Source organism: Catharus ustulatus, chromosome 6, assembly GCF_009819885.2.
Source record: "Catharus ustulatus isolate bCatUst1 chromosome 6, bCatUst1.pri.v2, whole genome shotgun sequence".
In the NCBI taxonomy this organism is placed as follows: Eukaryota; Metazoa; Chordata; class Aves; order Passeriformes; family Turdidae; genus Catharus; species Catharus ustulatus.
In genome coordinates this window covers 61,960,895-61,975,391 of record NC_046226.1, presented here as the reverse complement: position 1 = coordinate 61,975,391, position 14,497 = coordinate 61,960,895, and the positions used below count along the sequence as shown (strand labels likewise).

General features: G+C 40.6%; 1 protein-coding gene across 2 annotated transcripts; it reads left to right on the top strand.

Moving 5' to 3' along the window:
• Positions 1 to 4,614: 4,614 nt before the first annotated feature.
• Positions 4,615 to 13,520, top strand: LOC116998124 (ADP ribosylation factor like GTPase 14 effector protein). 2 transcript variants are annotated; one of them, XM_033063538.1, is made up of 4 exons: positions 4,615 to 4,720; positions 8,228 to 8,734; positions 10,626 to 10,756; positions 11,600 to 13,520. In XM_033063538.1, exons 2-4 carry the CDS (start codon positions 8,312 to 8,314, stop codon positions 11,826 to 11,828), a joined length of 783 nt encoding a protein of 260 aa, XP_032919429.1. In that variant the 5' UTR covers positions 4,615 to 4,720; positions 8,228 to 8,311; the 3' UTR covers positions 11,829 to 13,520. The 2 variants fall into 2 exon arrangements, with proteins under 2 accessions (XP_032919429.1, XP_032919430.1); XM_033063539.1 differs by having other exon boundaries at positions 4,617 to 4,912.
• The last annotated feature ends 977 nt before the right edge of the window (positions 13,521 to 14,497 follow it).

Below are 14,497 nucleotides of genomic sequence, written 5' to 3'. Positions count from 1 at the left end.
GAATGATGTATGATCCATAAACCCACACTTACACTCTGACATAAAACCCACTCACAACATTTATTCATGATCCATGGTCTTTGCTTCCTGGGACATCAGGGTGCACTGGGGAGAAGTAACACCCAGACAAATGATTCAGCATGCACCAATTCAAAAAAAGTAGTTTTCCCTATTTGATTCTTCACCAACTCTCAGATTAACAACCTTCGTTTTCCATCAAGCCAAGTATGGAGAGGACATTTTTCTTAGGAAAGGACAAATCCTAAATTCCATGAACACCCTAACCTGTTACCAGTGAGTAAGCATTGACAGTCTTAGGTCTGTGCAAGGATTAGCTGCTCTGGAAGTGACTACAAAGAGACTGAATGAGATTGCTTTTACAAATGTCCCTGCTTTTTGAATCAGAAATAAATTCAATTTCTTTGGAGATGAGTAAAGGAAACTCCCAAGCATTGGGTTTGTATCCCAAATGAGATCCAAACTGGCAGAGAGTCACTGCACCAACTCCAAAGGACAGCTGACATCCAAGTTTCTTAGCACATTCTCTTCAATCCCAAAGCAAAGAACACAGAATAGCAACAGAGTGATGCTACATCATCTGTGAAGTTACTCAGACAAGAGGAGTAGACTGGAAGAAGCAGCCAAAATCCTTCTCAACACAAAGATCTCACTGAGCAGAGAGACAGAATGTTCAGGGCAATAAATTTATAAGGACTCTCATGAAATCAGCCTGGAAAGGGCAGAAGATTCCCAAAGAGGCATCCCAAGTTTAGATGCCAGTAAAGAAGAGCAACAATCAGAGTGTTGAAGGGGACTTTTTTCAGCCTAAAAGAATTTCTATTATTTCTAGACACCTCAAAAACTGAAGCATGATATGAATCCAAATATTCAACAGTTGTGCGCCAAAATTTAAATGCAAATTTTTAAAATAATCAGAAGTCTTTATAACATTGCCAAATTAAAATAAAAAAACAGAACTAACAGGCCAGAGAGCAATTTAAGCCAGTATATGCATGCTATTATATCAATATCTAACAAAAAACCAACCAACCAACCAAACAAACAAAAAAAACCTTATAGCATGCTGCAAAATATGCCAAGGTAATTTTTAAGATTTTTTAAAATTAGTTTTATGCTGCTACCCAGACTTCCGATGACTTAAAGACTTGGTATGAAATAAAAAGTTCTGTGACTTTTAGATAAAATGCAGCACATGGTTTCACATTTTCTACAAGGAAAAGCTCATGTAGGATACCTATTTTCCTTTTTCCATTTATGTCTAAATGCTCCCTGTCAAAAAATTATCAGCTTTTTTCTGCCTTTTTCCCTGCAACAATTGCTGTCTATATCCCTGGTTTCATAATTTTGAAAGAGTAGATGACAACATTTTATAAGAAAATTGTAAGAGAAACGCAAAGCAGACAAATCTATGCCTACTTTGTGGTTTATCACATTTTGTAGGAGCTACAGAGATGTTTGCCTTGAAGAAAAGCAATAGGATTCACATAGATTCAGTTTTCTTTATCAAATATGCCAAATTAGATTCATTTTTTATCAAAAATGTGAAATATAATACTATGGATATTTTATTTCTATTTGACACTGAAGTTAAAAAAATCTACTTCATGAGATAGTGATTCTGTACTAGTAGAATATCTTAGCCTGTTTCACTTTAATAAAAACCAATTCAACAGCATCCTCAAACTTGCTTAGACTGAAGAAGAAATAAAATCTCTGGCACTTATCAGTATGTTGCTGATTTCTAGACCAAACTAACTGGATATTATACAGGTGAACAGAATCTCTGAGAGGTTTTTTGGATACAGTGTAAGATCTTAAAACAATACTGAACAATGCTGTTCAAATGACAGGCAAAGTTATGAAAAATTTTTGCTTGATTACCTTTGAAATTTGAGGCGAGCTATGTGGAATTTATACTACATTGAATACAGTTACAAATATCTTTCTTCTGAGTCTATCACAATGTTTTTTGCAGGTCAGCAATAAATCTGTCACTGCTTTAAGCTCCGGAAATCAGGGCAAAGGAAAAACACAGCAATTTTTAAGTGATGATGTATGTCAATACTGCTTTATTCAGTTTTTACACGTGAGGGAACTGAGACACACATGAATCACTGACTGGAGAGAGTAGAACTTCTGCTACTCTTCAACATAAAATCAATTGAAAATTACCTTGACATACATACTCCTTTGCAGCATGAGCTTTGACAGTTTTCAGATGCCCTTATGAGTGAAAATGGTACATGGAGTCAACCTGCATTGGCAGAGAAACAAATTTAAATTCCAGAACACATGAGGACATTTCTACCACATCTAGTCTAGCTCCTGTTCCTGTTACCCTTCATCCTTCATATCTGGAATCCTTTTACTCTAAATCTCAAAGCTCTCCCTCATTAAGGCTCCATTCCATTTACACAGAGGAAAGCTAATGTAATCAACCTAAACCAGTCCAAATCCATGGCTGGCAGCTTTGTTACAAGTTAATTCCCAGAAAACCTGAAACCAGCCCTATACAGTCAGCCTCATAAATTGACACTAACACTGAAAGAGTGAATGCACCTCACTGCTCTTCCTATATTTATGTAATACAAATTGGTGTCACAACCTGTAACTCAAATATCTCCTCTCATGAATTATTCCCCTTCATTAACTCCACATTTTTCATCCTAAACCACACAAGTCAGCAGAAGCAGCCTCACTGAAGCTTTCTTGAATGATAGCACTTCACAGCCTCTCTGTCATCACTGAGCCACTGCATGACTTAAGCTATATATATGGAATTTGAAATGCTTTTCTTTAATGGTCAGATGGAGAAACAGCAAATGGCACAACCTACATGCTATTACTCCCACATATTAAAGCTTTACATTCCCATGCTTTAGAACCCTATGTATGTCCTGAAGCAAGGATATAATAATTCCTCCACAGGCTTTTAATTATTTTCAGACCATAATCCCACCAATTCTTCAACATTGTTCAAAATGTCAGGTGAAAAGATATCCTGATTTATAGCCTTGCATTCTAAAGGCAATCTCAGTGATATATTTCTATATGAAAATACCCTCTTCCTAATCTCTTTTCTAGTACTGACAAAGGCTACTGCTAATAACAGACTTAAAAAACAAACAAACCGACAACTTTGCTTTGGGTCTTTTGGGATGTTTCTACTCCATGTGCCTAGCTGGCTTCAGTACTTCAGTATTTCTAATACATAAAAACATAGCAAAAATACACCAAAGTCATAAAAAACTACAGCTAGATCTCAAGAGAGCATCTACCTCTATACCCAAATATTTATGACTAATCAAGCTGAGCTTCTTTTACCCAAATTGCTGCCTCATCTCAGTCCCAAATGATTTGCTTAGAACTAGGTGTCAGCACAGCTGTTTGAAACCCCAAGGAACTCACTGTTCTTTTACTTACACCAGATTCTACAACACACTAAAATCCTTTTTTTGGGTTCTTGCCATGCCTTTCTGTATTTGCCCTAAGATTCAGCTTTCTTACTATTAACATCCACTGGAGATCTGTTGGAAAGCCAGATAGCAATTGTTTAGTTAAACCAACAAAACCTTTGTGTGGGCATTGAGAGGTAATTTAAGGCTTTCTTTTAGATATCACTGACACCATTATAATTCAAAACTAGGATTGGTATTAGAAATTTAAGGTACTTATAAGGGCAACTGTGTTCTGTTTATTACCAACTTTGTTCTAAAAACTCCAAAAATAATTAGATAATAATTAATTAGAGCATGCTGTCACTACCTAGACATGGACCAAATGAAGGCTGGTCAAAATTTCATAGCTCCTCCCCGATAAATCCATTATTGTCCTGAAGATGTTCATGGAAGCATCAAGGCTGGAAGAGACCTTCAAGATCATCCCAGCACAACACCTAAACTACCACATCACCTCTTGAACACAGTAGAATTTATCTTAAAATGCCAACCAACTAAAAAACCCAAACCAAACCAACCAAAAAAAAAAGAGTAACAGACTTTTGAGAGACATTCTGGTGACCAAAGGCCGTGTAGGGTTTTTCCCCTAAATGAAGCAATTGATTCAATTGATATGAGAGGGCTTGGCTTTATTTAATAAATAAATAAATAAATAAATAAATAAATAAATAAATTTGGTAAGCACTGATTTTGGGGCCGGGGTGAGATACGAAAGTGTCTGAGGGACCTGGGGAAAACACAGGTGACTGCCGGGATAGCAGAGGGCACTCCTGGAACAGCACGGGGCACTCCCGGGACAGCACGGGGCACTCCCGAGCCGCCGGTGCGGTCCCAGCCCCGACCCCGATCCCGGCCCCTGTCAGTGCCGGCTTCCCTCAGCCGCACTGCAGTCCGGGGAGCCTGCGGCAGGCCGCAGCCCTCTGCTCGCCGGCCTCCGCGGGGGCGTTCGCTCAGCACCGGCCCCAGCTCCGCCGCTCGTGCCGGGAAGCGCCAGGAAACACCGGGAAGCGCCAGGAAACACCGGGAAGCGCCGGGAAACACCGGGAAGCGCCGGGAAACACCGGGAAGCGCCGGGCCGCACGGCCCGGGGCCGCCCCCCCGTGCCGCCAGGTGTCGCTGTCATAGCCCGCCGGCCGGAAGTGCCGCCCCGCTCCTCCGCTCTGTGCTGAGGGGCCGGGGCCCACGGACCGGGACCAGCTCCGGGACAGGCACGGCGGGACGCGGCCCACACGGCGAGACAGGTACCGGCACGGTGGGACACGGCCCGCGGGGAGGTACCGGCGCTCGTGCCCGGCTGTGGAAGGTCCGGGCCGTTCTTTCCCCGGGACAGTTTTAGGCCAGCGCTGCCCGTTGTTCCTTCCCAGTGCTGCGCTCTGGGCCCCGCTGTGCTGCCCCTCATGGAGCCTTTCCTCCGGGCTATGCCCTTTGGCACGGTGAGCACTGGCTGACCATTGGACAGGTGCACGTACAGACCTTGGGATTTGGGGTTTCAAGCGCTTTCCTCTTTCCGCCAAGGAGAGTTCACAGGAAAAGCAGCCGTGTGCTCCTCCTGAGGGGAGAAGAGGAAAAACGCGCTGAAGCTTCCACCCAGCATTCCTGCGAATTAAGTGGATGATCTCCCTACGTTGTTACTTGAGCAAGCCGAGGTGACAGACCGATGTGCTCTTCTTCAGTTTAATATAGGGAATATCACATGGCACAGTCAGCGATGAAACAGACCTGACTCGGAGAGCATTGTAATAATTATCTGGTTGGATTTTTTTTCCTTAGAAGACAGACTGGGTTTCTCAATAAGAACATGTTCCAAGAGTCCTAACTTACAATCCATGTGCAAATCTTGAAAATTCAGACCATCACTTACATATTGACCTCATGTGTTTCAGCCACACACACAAACCTCCCTTTCCACAGCAGGAATCAGTCAAAAATGCTTGTGAGCACTTGAAGCAGATTTGATGCAGAGCCTGTAACAGACTTCTTTGAGTAAACTTATTTTGTGTTGCCTAAATTGCTGTTAAAATGTTAACTCGGCTGGAGTGAACTTTGATCATTAATAGTTCCAGTTACCTTGGCTTGAAAGACAAACTTTGTGCAGCTAATAAAAAAGGATTAATTGTAATTAGAGCTGGTTCACTAAGATGGTGAAGTTTGATAGGTGGTTTTTTAAAAGAGATTTTCAAATCATTCAAAGTTAGTACTGCAGTAAAAGTGTGTAAATAGGCAAAGGCACTGGAACTTTTTTGTGGTAAAACTTCCTACAATTGGTGCTCAGCAGTCACTGGAAGCAAGAATTTTTAAATTTCATTGATATCTGCCCTTCTTGTGTGTATTATTCAGTGTAGATCTGAAAACCTCAAAACTTCAGGAGTTAACTCAGCCTACAGAAATCTGAGTGGAGTACAGATGGCCTAGCAACTTAGAAGTACACTAGGTCCACCCCTAAAAATACAGGATTTAGGTTTTGACCTGAGAAGTCAGTGTTAAGTATAAGAATACTTAAGTCCTTGTGTTTTCAGATCACTTGCAAAAAACCAGAACTGAGTTTGCATTGTTTTCAGAATGAAACACACACATTATTTTCTGCAATGTGAGGTTTAAAGCTTTTTGTGTAGTGCCTCTACATTCAGGATTTTTGTGCCTCTGTTTTTCTTACTTTAATTGAAATGTGACAGTTACAGCATTCCTAACAATAGGCTGAGAAAACTTATTTAAAAGTGGTCATTCAGCTATAACCAACTATCTCAAATCAGATAAAAAATTACGTTTTCAGACAAGTTAGCTGACCCACATAGAACCTCTCAGATGATTAATATTTGCATCAGTTAAATTACTAGAAAAATAACATGTCTTATGCAAGATCTTTCAATTTCTGTGCATACCGTTTAATGTATGGAAATCTGTAATTGCTTCATATAAGCAGATATAAACATCTGCTTCAAAAAAAACTGAAGTATTGCAGTCAAGAGCATTTCTGCTGCAAGAATTCTCCAACCAGTGGCTTTTCAGATTAATTCTAAAAATCCTATTGACTTACTATTCTCTTTTAAGCTCTTGCACTGCTGTGTTTATATTTCTATATATCGGCTAAACTTACACTTTTTTTTATGTCATTAGATTGTGTATCATGCTATTTGATTTGATTTTATTGAAAGTAGAATCCAGTAGCACCAGACAGCTGGTAGTTACTTTTATTGATTAAAAGGCCATATTACCCTGCTCAGTGGTTAGAACAGATAAATGTGTGTTGTGGTTTAACCCCAGCTGGCAAGTAAGCACCACACAACCATTCACTCACCTCCCCTCACTGGGGGGAGCATCAGAGCTATAAAGGTTGGTGGTTGAGATAAAAACAGCTTAATAATGAAAAGATGTTTTTAAAATATTGTAAGGGGGAAAAAAACAAACAAAAGAGAGCAGAAAGTAAAAGCCAATAAAAAACCAAGCAGTGCAAGTGGAAACAATTGCTCAGCACCATCTGACCAAGGGTTAGCCTTCCCAGCAAGCCCTCCCCACCAGCCTCCACTTTGCTGCTGAGCACGAGGCCGTATGCTCTGGAATATCCTTTGGGTCCCTTGGGGTCACCTGTCCTGGCTCCTTCCCTTCCCAGCTTCTTGTGTACCCCCAGCCCCACTCTGGCAGGGTGAGAGGCAGAAAAGGCTGTGCTGCTGTGTAAGCCCTGCCAAAACATCAGCATGTTATCAACGCTGGTCATTTTCTTTGTCACAAATAAAAAACAGCAGCTACTGTGAAGAATTTAACTCTATCCCATACACAACTAGTACACTGCTTTTCCGTTTTATTGGGTTTTTGTCTTTGCAGAATAGGGTGTAGGTGACATAAACATACCAATTAAACTACACTCTTTGTAATTAGGATTCTTACAGGATTTGAGAGCATGTGATTCCTTTCTTTTGGTAGAAGTTTGTTTTTTATATTATGGTGGAAATAGTGCAAGATGGGCTCAGGCTTTGGTCTGTTAGGGCCAGCACTGGGCTAGCAACAAACTTTGACCAGGGTGTGAGATCAGTCTGCAGTGGCATTTGTTAATTTAATTTGGTATTAGTGTATAACTGTATAATAACTGCCCAATAGAAAGCTGCACACAAAGGCTACATGACCCCAAAATTACACACATCTGGAACCACCAATCTTCGTGCATAGCCCAGACTAGTTCTTGGAAAGGCTCAGGTTGATCTAGGGTGTTAACCTGCGCTTGATACAAATGGGAAAAACATACAGGAAAGTTCTGCTGGTTGGGAAGTGCTGACTGACATCAGCAGCTTGTACAGCCTATCTTCTGCAGCTTTTGCCCGCTTAGAAACTCCTTGGACACAGGATAGGTGAATTGTTTAGCTATCAGCAGTCCCTTTCTGTTGGCATTCAGGTCTTGACTAGCAGGGATTGTCCCAAGAGAGGGAGTCCCCAGGAAAATCAATGATTAGAGCAGGCTGATGTGTGAACAATTAATCTACCTTGTACATTGCTCCCAGATTGCTTTTGAGAAAGTAATGCAACTAAACATTTTGAGTAGATACTTTAGCAAAAAAAAAAAAAAATCAAAGAGAAGCCTCTGAAAGGAATAGAAGATGCATGGTTTAATTCCAGAAGAAATTTACTGTCTTCAGTTTTATCTGGACTACGAGACTATAATTTCTTTACATGTTTTTTAAATTACTTAAATCCAGTATGTCAGGCTTATGGATAAAAGTTTGCACTGCGAATCTGATTGATTTTAATGCTTTCTCTAGGGTGACCTTTACAGAAACTCCTAAAGGCTTCAAAGAATTCATTTTAGGCAAAATAAATGAAATAAATTGTTCTGATAAAGTAAAATGGATCCTTGTTCAGTTGGAGTTCAGCTTCAAGCTACCAACGAATGCCATAAGACCTATTACACCCGTCACACTGGCTTCAAGACTAAACAGGATATATCTTCATCTGACCTCCTGCTGCTTCAGCTTAGGACTGGAATCACCCTGTCAGAGAACAACACCATCTGCTTCCACCATGCAAAAATTTACATTGAAAGATTTGAAGACTTACAAAAATCCTGTTGTGATCCCTTTAACATACACAGAAAACTATCAAAGAAAAACTTGCGAGCAATTGACTTAGATGATGCAGCTTTTCTAAGTGCCAAGTTCGGAAGACAGTTTGTTCCTGGCTGGAAGCTTTGTCCCAAATGTATGCAGATTATAAATGGAAGTGTGGATGTGGAACCTGAGGAGCGACAAAGAAGAAAACTGGATCCAGATGTATGTATATGGATCAGTTTTCCCATCCCTTCTGTATTCTGCAGGCTGTTAGAGTTCATATAATTACTGTATAAGGAAATTACTAGATAAACTTTTCTCTCACAGAAATAAGAAAGGATGTAGTCTTTGAGATGTGCAGGAGTTTACTGTATTTAAACCTTTATTTTGGAGAACCATAAAAATCTTCTCTAATTAAATAATATGGCCTCTAAGATTTGAGAAATTGTGTCTATTGGCGTGACTGACTCATACATTCGTGTAAATACCAGACTACTGCTGGTAATTTTAAGCTGTTATTCAAGCCTTGCAAACAGCAAACTCCCATGCTTGAAACTGAACACTGAAAAAGTTGCTCCTAAAGATGTCTCTTCAGTTAAAAACAGAAAGAAAAAAGGGTGTTTTTTCTTGCAGTTCATTATGAAATGAACCTGCATTGAGGTGAATTAAGTGTACTTTTGTGGTGTCTGGGCCGTGAAGGCCATGGCATTTGGTCAGGGGCAGCGATGCACAGGTGTGGGAGGATGGTTCTCCAAGTGCTGAGCTCAGAGTGTGGCTGGTGCCTTGCTGGGTGCATTGTTCAGGCTCTGCACAGGGAATCTGGTGTGGGCAACTGAAACAGCAAGAGTTTGTCTGTATGCACCCTGAGCAAAGAGGAGTTGCATTCTAGGAGTGTTCCCCAGCTGTAATTTTCAATTATATGTCAGTATCATTAGGAGGCTGATAGGAGAATTATTTGAAAGCATTGATTAAAACTGCTACTACAAAATTTGTGTTGCTGGGATCAGAGACAGGTATAGTTCTCCAGCATAAAGATTTTAAGACTTACAGTAATTTCACGATTATAAGCCGCACTGATTATAAGCCGCACTTCTGGTTTTCAGCAACTTTTTGGTTTTTGTCCATACATAAGCCGCACCTGATTATAAGCCGCACGTTACAATACAGAGTGTGATAAAAGGTATCTGTTCTATCACCATCTGTTGAGGGTGGGGACAGTGATCCTTATCTCAATGGCAGATATTCTGCTAATGGACCATCCATTGAAACCAGGCAGGGCAGTGTTCTTTATCTTTTCACACCCCATCCTTCCTCCAGCCAGTCATTGTCTGCTAATGGCCCATTGAGTCCCACTGTGGGACTGATAAAATTACTGCATCCCATTGAAAGTTGCTCCAGCCAGGGGGAAGAGCCCAACATTTCTTACCAAGATAAAAACAGAGGTTTTGGGACACTAAGGGAGCCCCTTTCTCCACTGGACTCCAGAGGAAAACCGGATTTCTCCACATCACCACTGGACCTCTGGAGGGAAACTGCACCTTCTGCAGGAGCACTGCTCCAACTGAGCCACATCTGTCACTGCAAGGGGACTGCAATCACCATTTAATGGGACTGCTACCAACACCCTGCCTGACGGTGTCAGGTTGTACTCTGACTTTGTCAGGGTTTGGAGTTTGTTTCTTTGTAGTACTGTATTTCTATTTTAATTTCCCTAGAAAAGAACTGTTATTCCTAATTCCCATATTTTTGCCTGAAAGCCCCTTGATTTCAAAATTATAATAATTTGGAGAGAGGGGGTTTGCATTCTCCATTTCAAAGAGAAACTCCTGCCTTTCTCAGCAGACACCTGTGCTCCAAACTAAAACAGCAACTTTTCGTTCTTTGTCCATAGATAAGCCGCACCTGATTATAAGCCGCACTTTGGGTTCGGACCAAAATTTTAGTCAAAATGGTGCGGCTTATAATCGTGAAATTACTGTAAGTTGTTTCTCTTGGGAAATCAGAGAATCATGGGTCAAGAATTCGTCTGGGTTATTACAATATCCTTGACTGGATATTTTCTTAGGTATTAAGATTAGTATTTATAATTAAGTGACATTTTCTTTTTCTTCAGGGGCGTACAGCTAAGGCTTTAAAGTCACTCCAGTTTACTAACCCAGGACGACAGACTGAGTTCACTCCAGAGACCAGTAAAAGGGAAAAAAGAAGGCTGCAAACAAAAATATCAATGTTTAATTCAGACAGGTAATTTGTTAGTTGTATTTACATTAACTTTCATTTGAAAATAAAATAGTCTTAATGGTCAGCCTGTAACATTATCTATGTGGATGTTTGATGGGTTGGGTTCTTGGTTTTACGGATGTTGAAGATCACTCTCATCCCTGAAATAAATTAAAGAGAAGATAAAATGTTACCTTAGAGTTCATATTTCAGGCAAACACAGAAAGGTGTTTGTGAGCCACAATACTGCACAGACCATAGATGTAGTTATTAATACATGCATAAGCTGAAATTCTGATAATAAGATAAATTTGAATATTGTAAGATCAAATGGGCTACACTTAAAATATTGGTTATCATCATTTTGTAAACTCAGTAGTTACACTTGGTAAACAAAAGTGGATAAGTTAGGACCTTACCTTCCTTTGGAAAAACAAAGTTAATAAGTTAATATCCAAATTGGATAATACTATGTAATGTTACAACCTTTTAATGTGACTGATTGAAAAAAAAAAGACATTTTCTATTTAGCAAATTATGCAAGAAATATCGCATGATTGTGTTGCCCCTGCTCTCCATCTAAGTGTAACTGTACCAGACAGAAACAGACACTAAATGTGCTGCTCACTAGTTACACATCCTTCCTTCTCCCTCTGTTTCTCCTGCTTAGTTTGAGCACAGAGTGGAGATGCAATTAGGACTGAAAAATGCTATCAAATGCAGTAAGGTATGTATATCTTTGAAATTAACAGTGATAAATTGAATACCTGAAGAAAGCAAACTTCCCTCCACAAATATTAGCAACTTAGCATCAAAATAACAAGCAGATTTTAACATGGAAGGTAACAGTTGTTTCTCATCGTACAGGCAAGTGATACCAGCCAAGAGTAAAGTGTATGACAGCCAGGGCCTGCTGCTGTACAGTGGGATGGACCTGTGTGACTGCCTGGATGAAGATTGCCTGGGCTGTTTCTACGCCTGCCCCAAGTGTGGCTCCAACAAGTGCGGCACGGAATGTCGCTGTGACCGCAAGTGGCTCTACGAGCAGATTGAGATCGAGGGGGGAGAGATCATTAGAAATAAGCATGTTGGGTAGTGTATATGTGCATTATTTAATCCTGACTGTATGGTCCATGCCTTGATTACACGCAGCACATTCAGCATTTAGCAGTTTAATGGAAGCTGTTGGAATTTGTCACAATCCACGTGATGCATCAGTGTGATTAGAGGCATAGCCATACTGCTGTTTTTTCACACTTGAGTGCATTGTACTAAGGCTTCTTAGTCATCCAGGTAAGATCTCACTGGACAACTGTATTCAAGTACAAGGTGCTAAATTCTAATGTAAGCTATCCTGAGCGCTCACTGTTCCTTCATACATACATGTTTCATAAAATGAACCATCTCCATGAATCCCTCATTTCTCCTTCTCAAATTCAGGATCTCATGGGTTTAAATCTGTTTTCATTGAACTTACATGCAGTATTAATAAAGCTCTCTTGCTAGTATTAATAGTGAATACTGTATCTTCTATAGGGTATTGAAGCTACATCTGATAAATCCAATCCTGTTCGCTTTAAAAAGGAGTCAAAAGCATTTAGGTGTTCAGATCTCATCCCAGTTACTGGGATTTGAGATCAAGTTATCCTTATTAATTCATAAGAATATTAATTAATATGAATTAATATGAATTAATTTAATATTAGTTCATATTAAAATACTGAAGTTAACCTGTCAAGGCATTGTGATTATTTTGTTGATTTCTGTGGAACAAAATTTAAATAATTTTTCTCTGTTATCAGTCTGTAATTGGGCTGAACCAGTATTTCAACAGCCCTCTCCCTGTTTTTTTCAGTTTACTGGTTTTAAAGGTTTATATGCAGCTAAAATGAACTTGAGTTTCTGTTACCAAACCAAGGTTATCTAGACTGTTACCAAAAAAAAAACAGATGAATGGAAAGTATCTTTGGTTGATACATTATCTGCCCTCATAACATTAAACTTTTACACTCTAGAAAGGATTATTGAAAAGATTTTATAAATGAAGTCTTAGTAATTTTTTTTCTTTGCATTTTTGTTGTGTTTTGTATCAATTTCTTATTCTTTGATGACTTGGAATATCTGCATGTTTGTTAGGTCACATTTTTTTCAATAATACTGTTAACTTCTTGACTGTAAAGTTGTACAGTCTTGCTGTGTGCTCAGCAGACTTTTTTCTGTTCTGGTGTCATGAATGTTGCATTGCCAAAATCCAGTTATGCTTTGAGTTATGCTGACATCTGCTGGTCCTACTGGAGTATAAGCACTGAGATGCTACACTTTTATTAGATCTGTTATAAAAATAATCAGACACTTTTTTTTTTTTATTGTCAGAGCATTGGCAGTTGTTGTAGTCAGTTGTCTCTCACTGTTTCATATCTTAAGCAATCTTGTGGATTAGATGAAAATATAAACAGGTTATGTCCAGGAGAGTGAGATGGGAAAAGCTGGCTGAGTTGTGTCATTTATGTGCATTTATTATTTTTTTTAATTATACCAGAATTGGCAGTATCCATTGTTAATAAACTTAACTTCTGTGTGTGTGATGAGTGTAAGCTCTTCAGGTCCACAGCCAGATTTTGGATTCAGTAACTACCAGTAACTTAAGCTACCTAGAGCATCTCATTAATAGAACTGTATTTCTCCATCTCCATTAAGGCTGTGCAAAGTCAATACATTCAGCCTCTCATTTTACAGATGCACTATCAGGTGATTCTTTCTCAAATAAAACAGTTGTTTCCTAACAGAATGCACAGGGCTGCTGTTTGACTAAAAGTGTGCATCAAGTGGGTACTGTCCCTAAGGACACTTAGGGTTTAGGTTTTTTCTGGTAAAGCCATGACATTTTGGTGTTGGCTGTTCACATGTCCTAACATGTTTAGGACATTTCTATTTAGCTGCATTTCCTTAACATGCCTAGGCTGTAGTGTATTACTAAGTTCACTAGCATGTTTTTAATAAGTGTTTTGAGTTCTTCATGCCCCACAACCATTTTCCTCTTAAAAGGCCTTGTTATAAGTCAGACTTTGCCATCTTGCTGGATTGAAACTGCTTACAGCATGAATTTCTCTTTTTGCTGTTTTATAAACACCACACAAGCTATTTTGTCATCATCTAAAGAGACTGCCTGTGACTCCCAGGCACTTCCCCATGTACTTCCCCATCTGCCAGAATTGCTCACAGCTAAGCCTGCTAAACAGGACATTATTTTAATAGAGCCAAAGGAAACAACTACAGTAATTTCACAACTATAAGGCGCACCCATTTGACTAAAATTTTCGCTCGAACCCGGAAGTGTGCCTTATAGTACGGTGCACCTTATATGTGGGCAAAAGTTTGGAAATTGGCCAACCCGGAAGTGAGAACCACAAGCCGCGGGGGGAGCCGGCAGGGCCGCAGGAGCGGGGTGGAGGCGGGACTGCGGGAGCTGGGTGGAGGCGAGTCCAGGGGCCCGCGGCACTGCAGCTGCTGGGTGCAGGGGGGCCAGGGACCCACGACTGCCGGGTGCATGGGGGCCTGCGGCGCCGTGGCTCCTGGATACAGGCGAGGCCAAGTGGAGGCGGAGCCGTGGCTGCTGGGTGCAGGGGGCCGGCGGAGCCACGGGTCCTGGGTACAGGTTGGCCTGCGGTGCCCCTCCTGCCGGGTACAGGCAGGCCCTTGGTTCCTGGATGCAGGGGGCCGGCGAAGCCGTGGCTCCTGGGTACAGATGAGCCCGGGTGGAGGCAG

Excerpts from the sequence above, each read along its gene's own strand:
- LOC116998124 (XM_033063538.1), top strand. The coding sequence starts at position 8,312 with ATGGATCCTTGTTCAGTTGGAGTTCAGCTTCAAGCTACCAACGAATGC. Across the intron at positions 8,735-10,625 it reads GAAGAAAACTGGATCCAGAT|GGGCGTACAGCTAAGGCTTT; the intron begins GTATGTATATGG and ends CTTTTTCTTCAG. Across the intron at positions 10,757-11,599 it reads TCAATGTTTAATTCAGACAG|GCAAGTGATACCAGCCAAGA; the intron begins GTAATTTGTTAG and ends CTCATCGTACAG.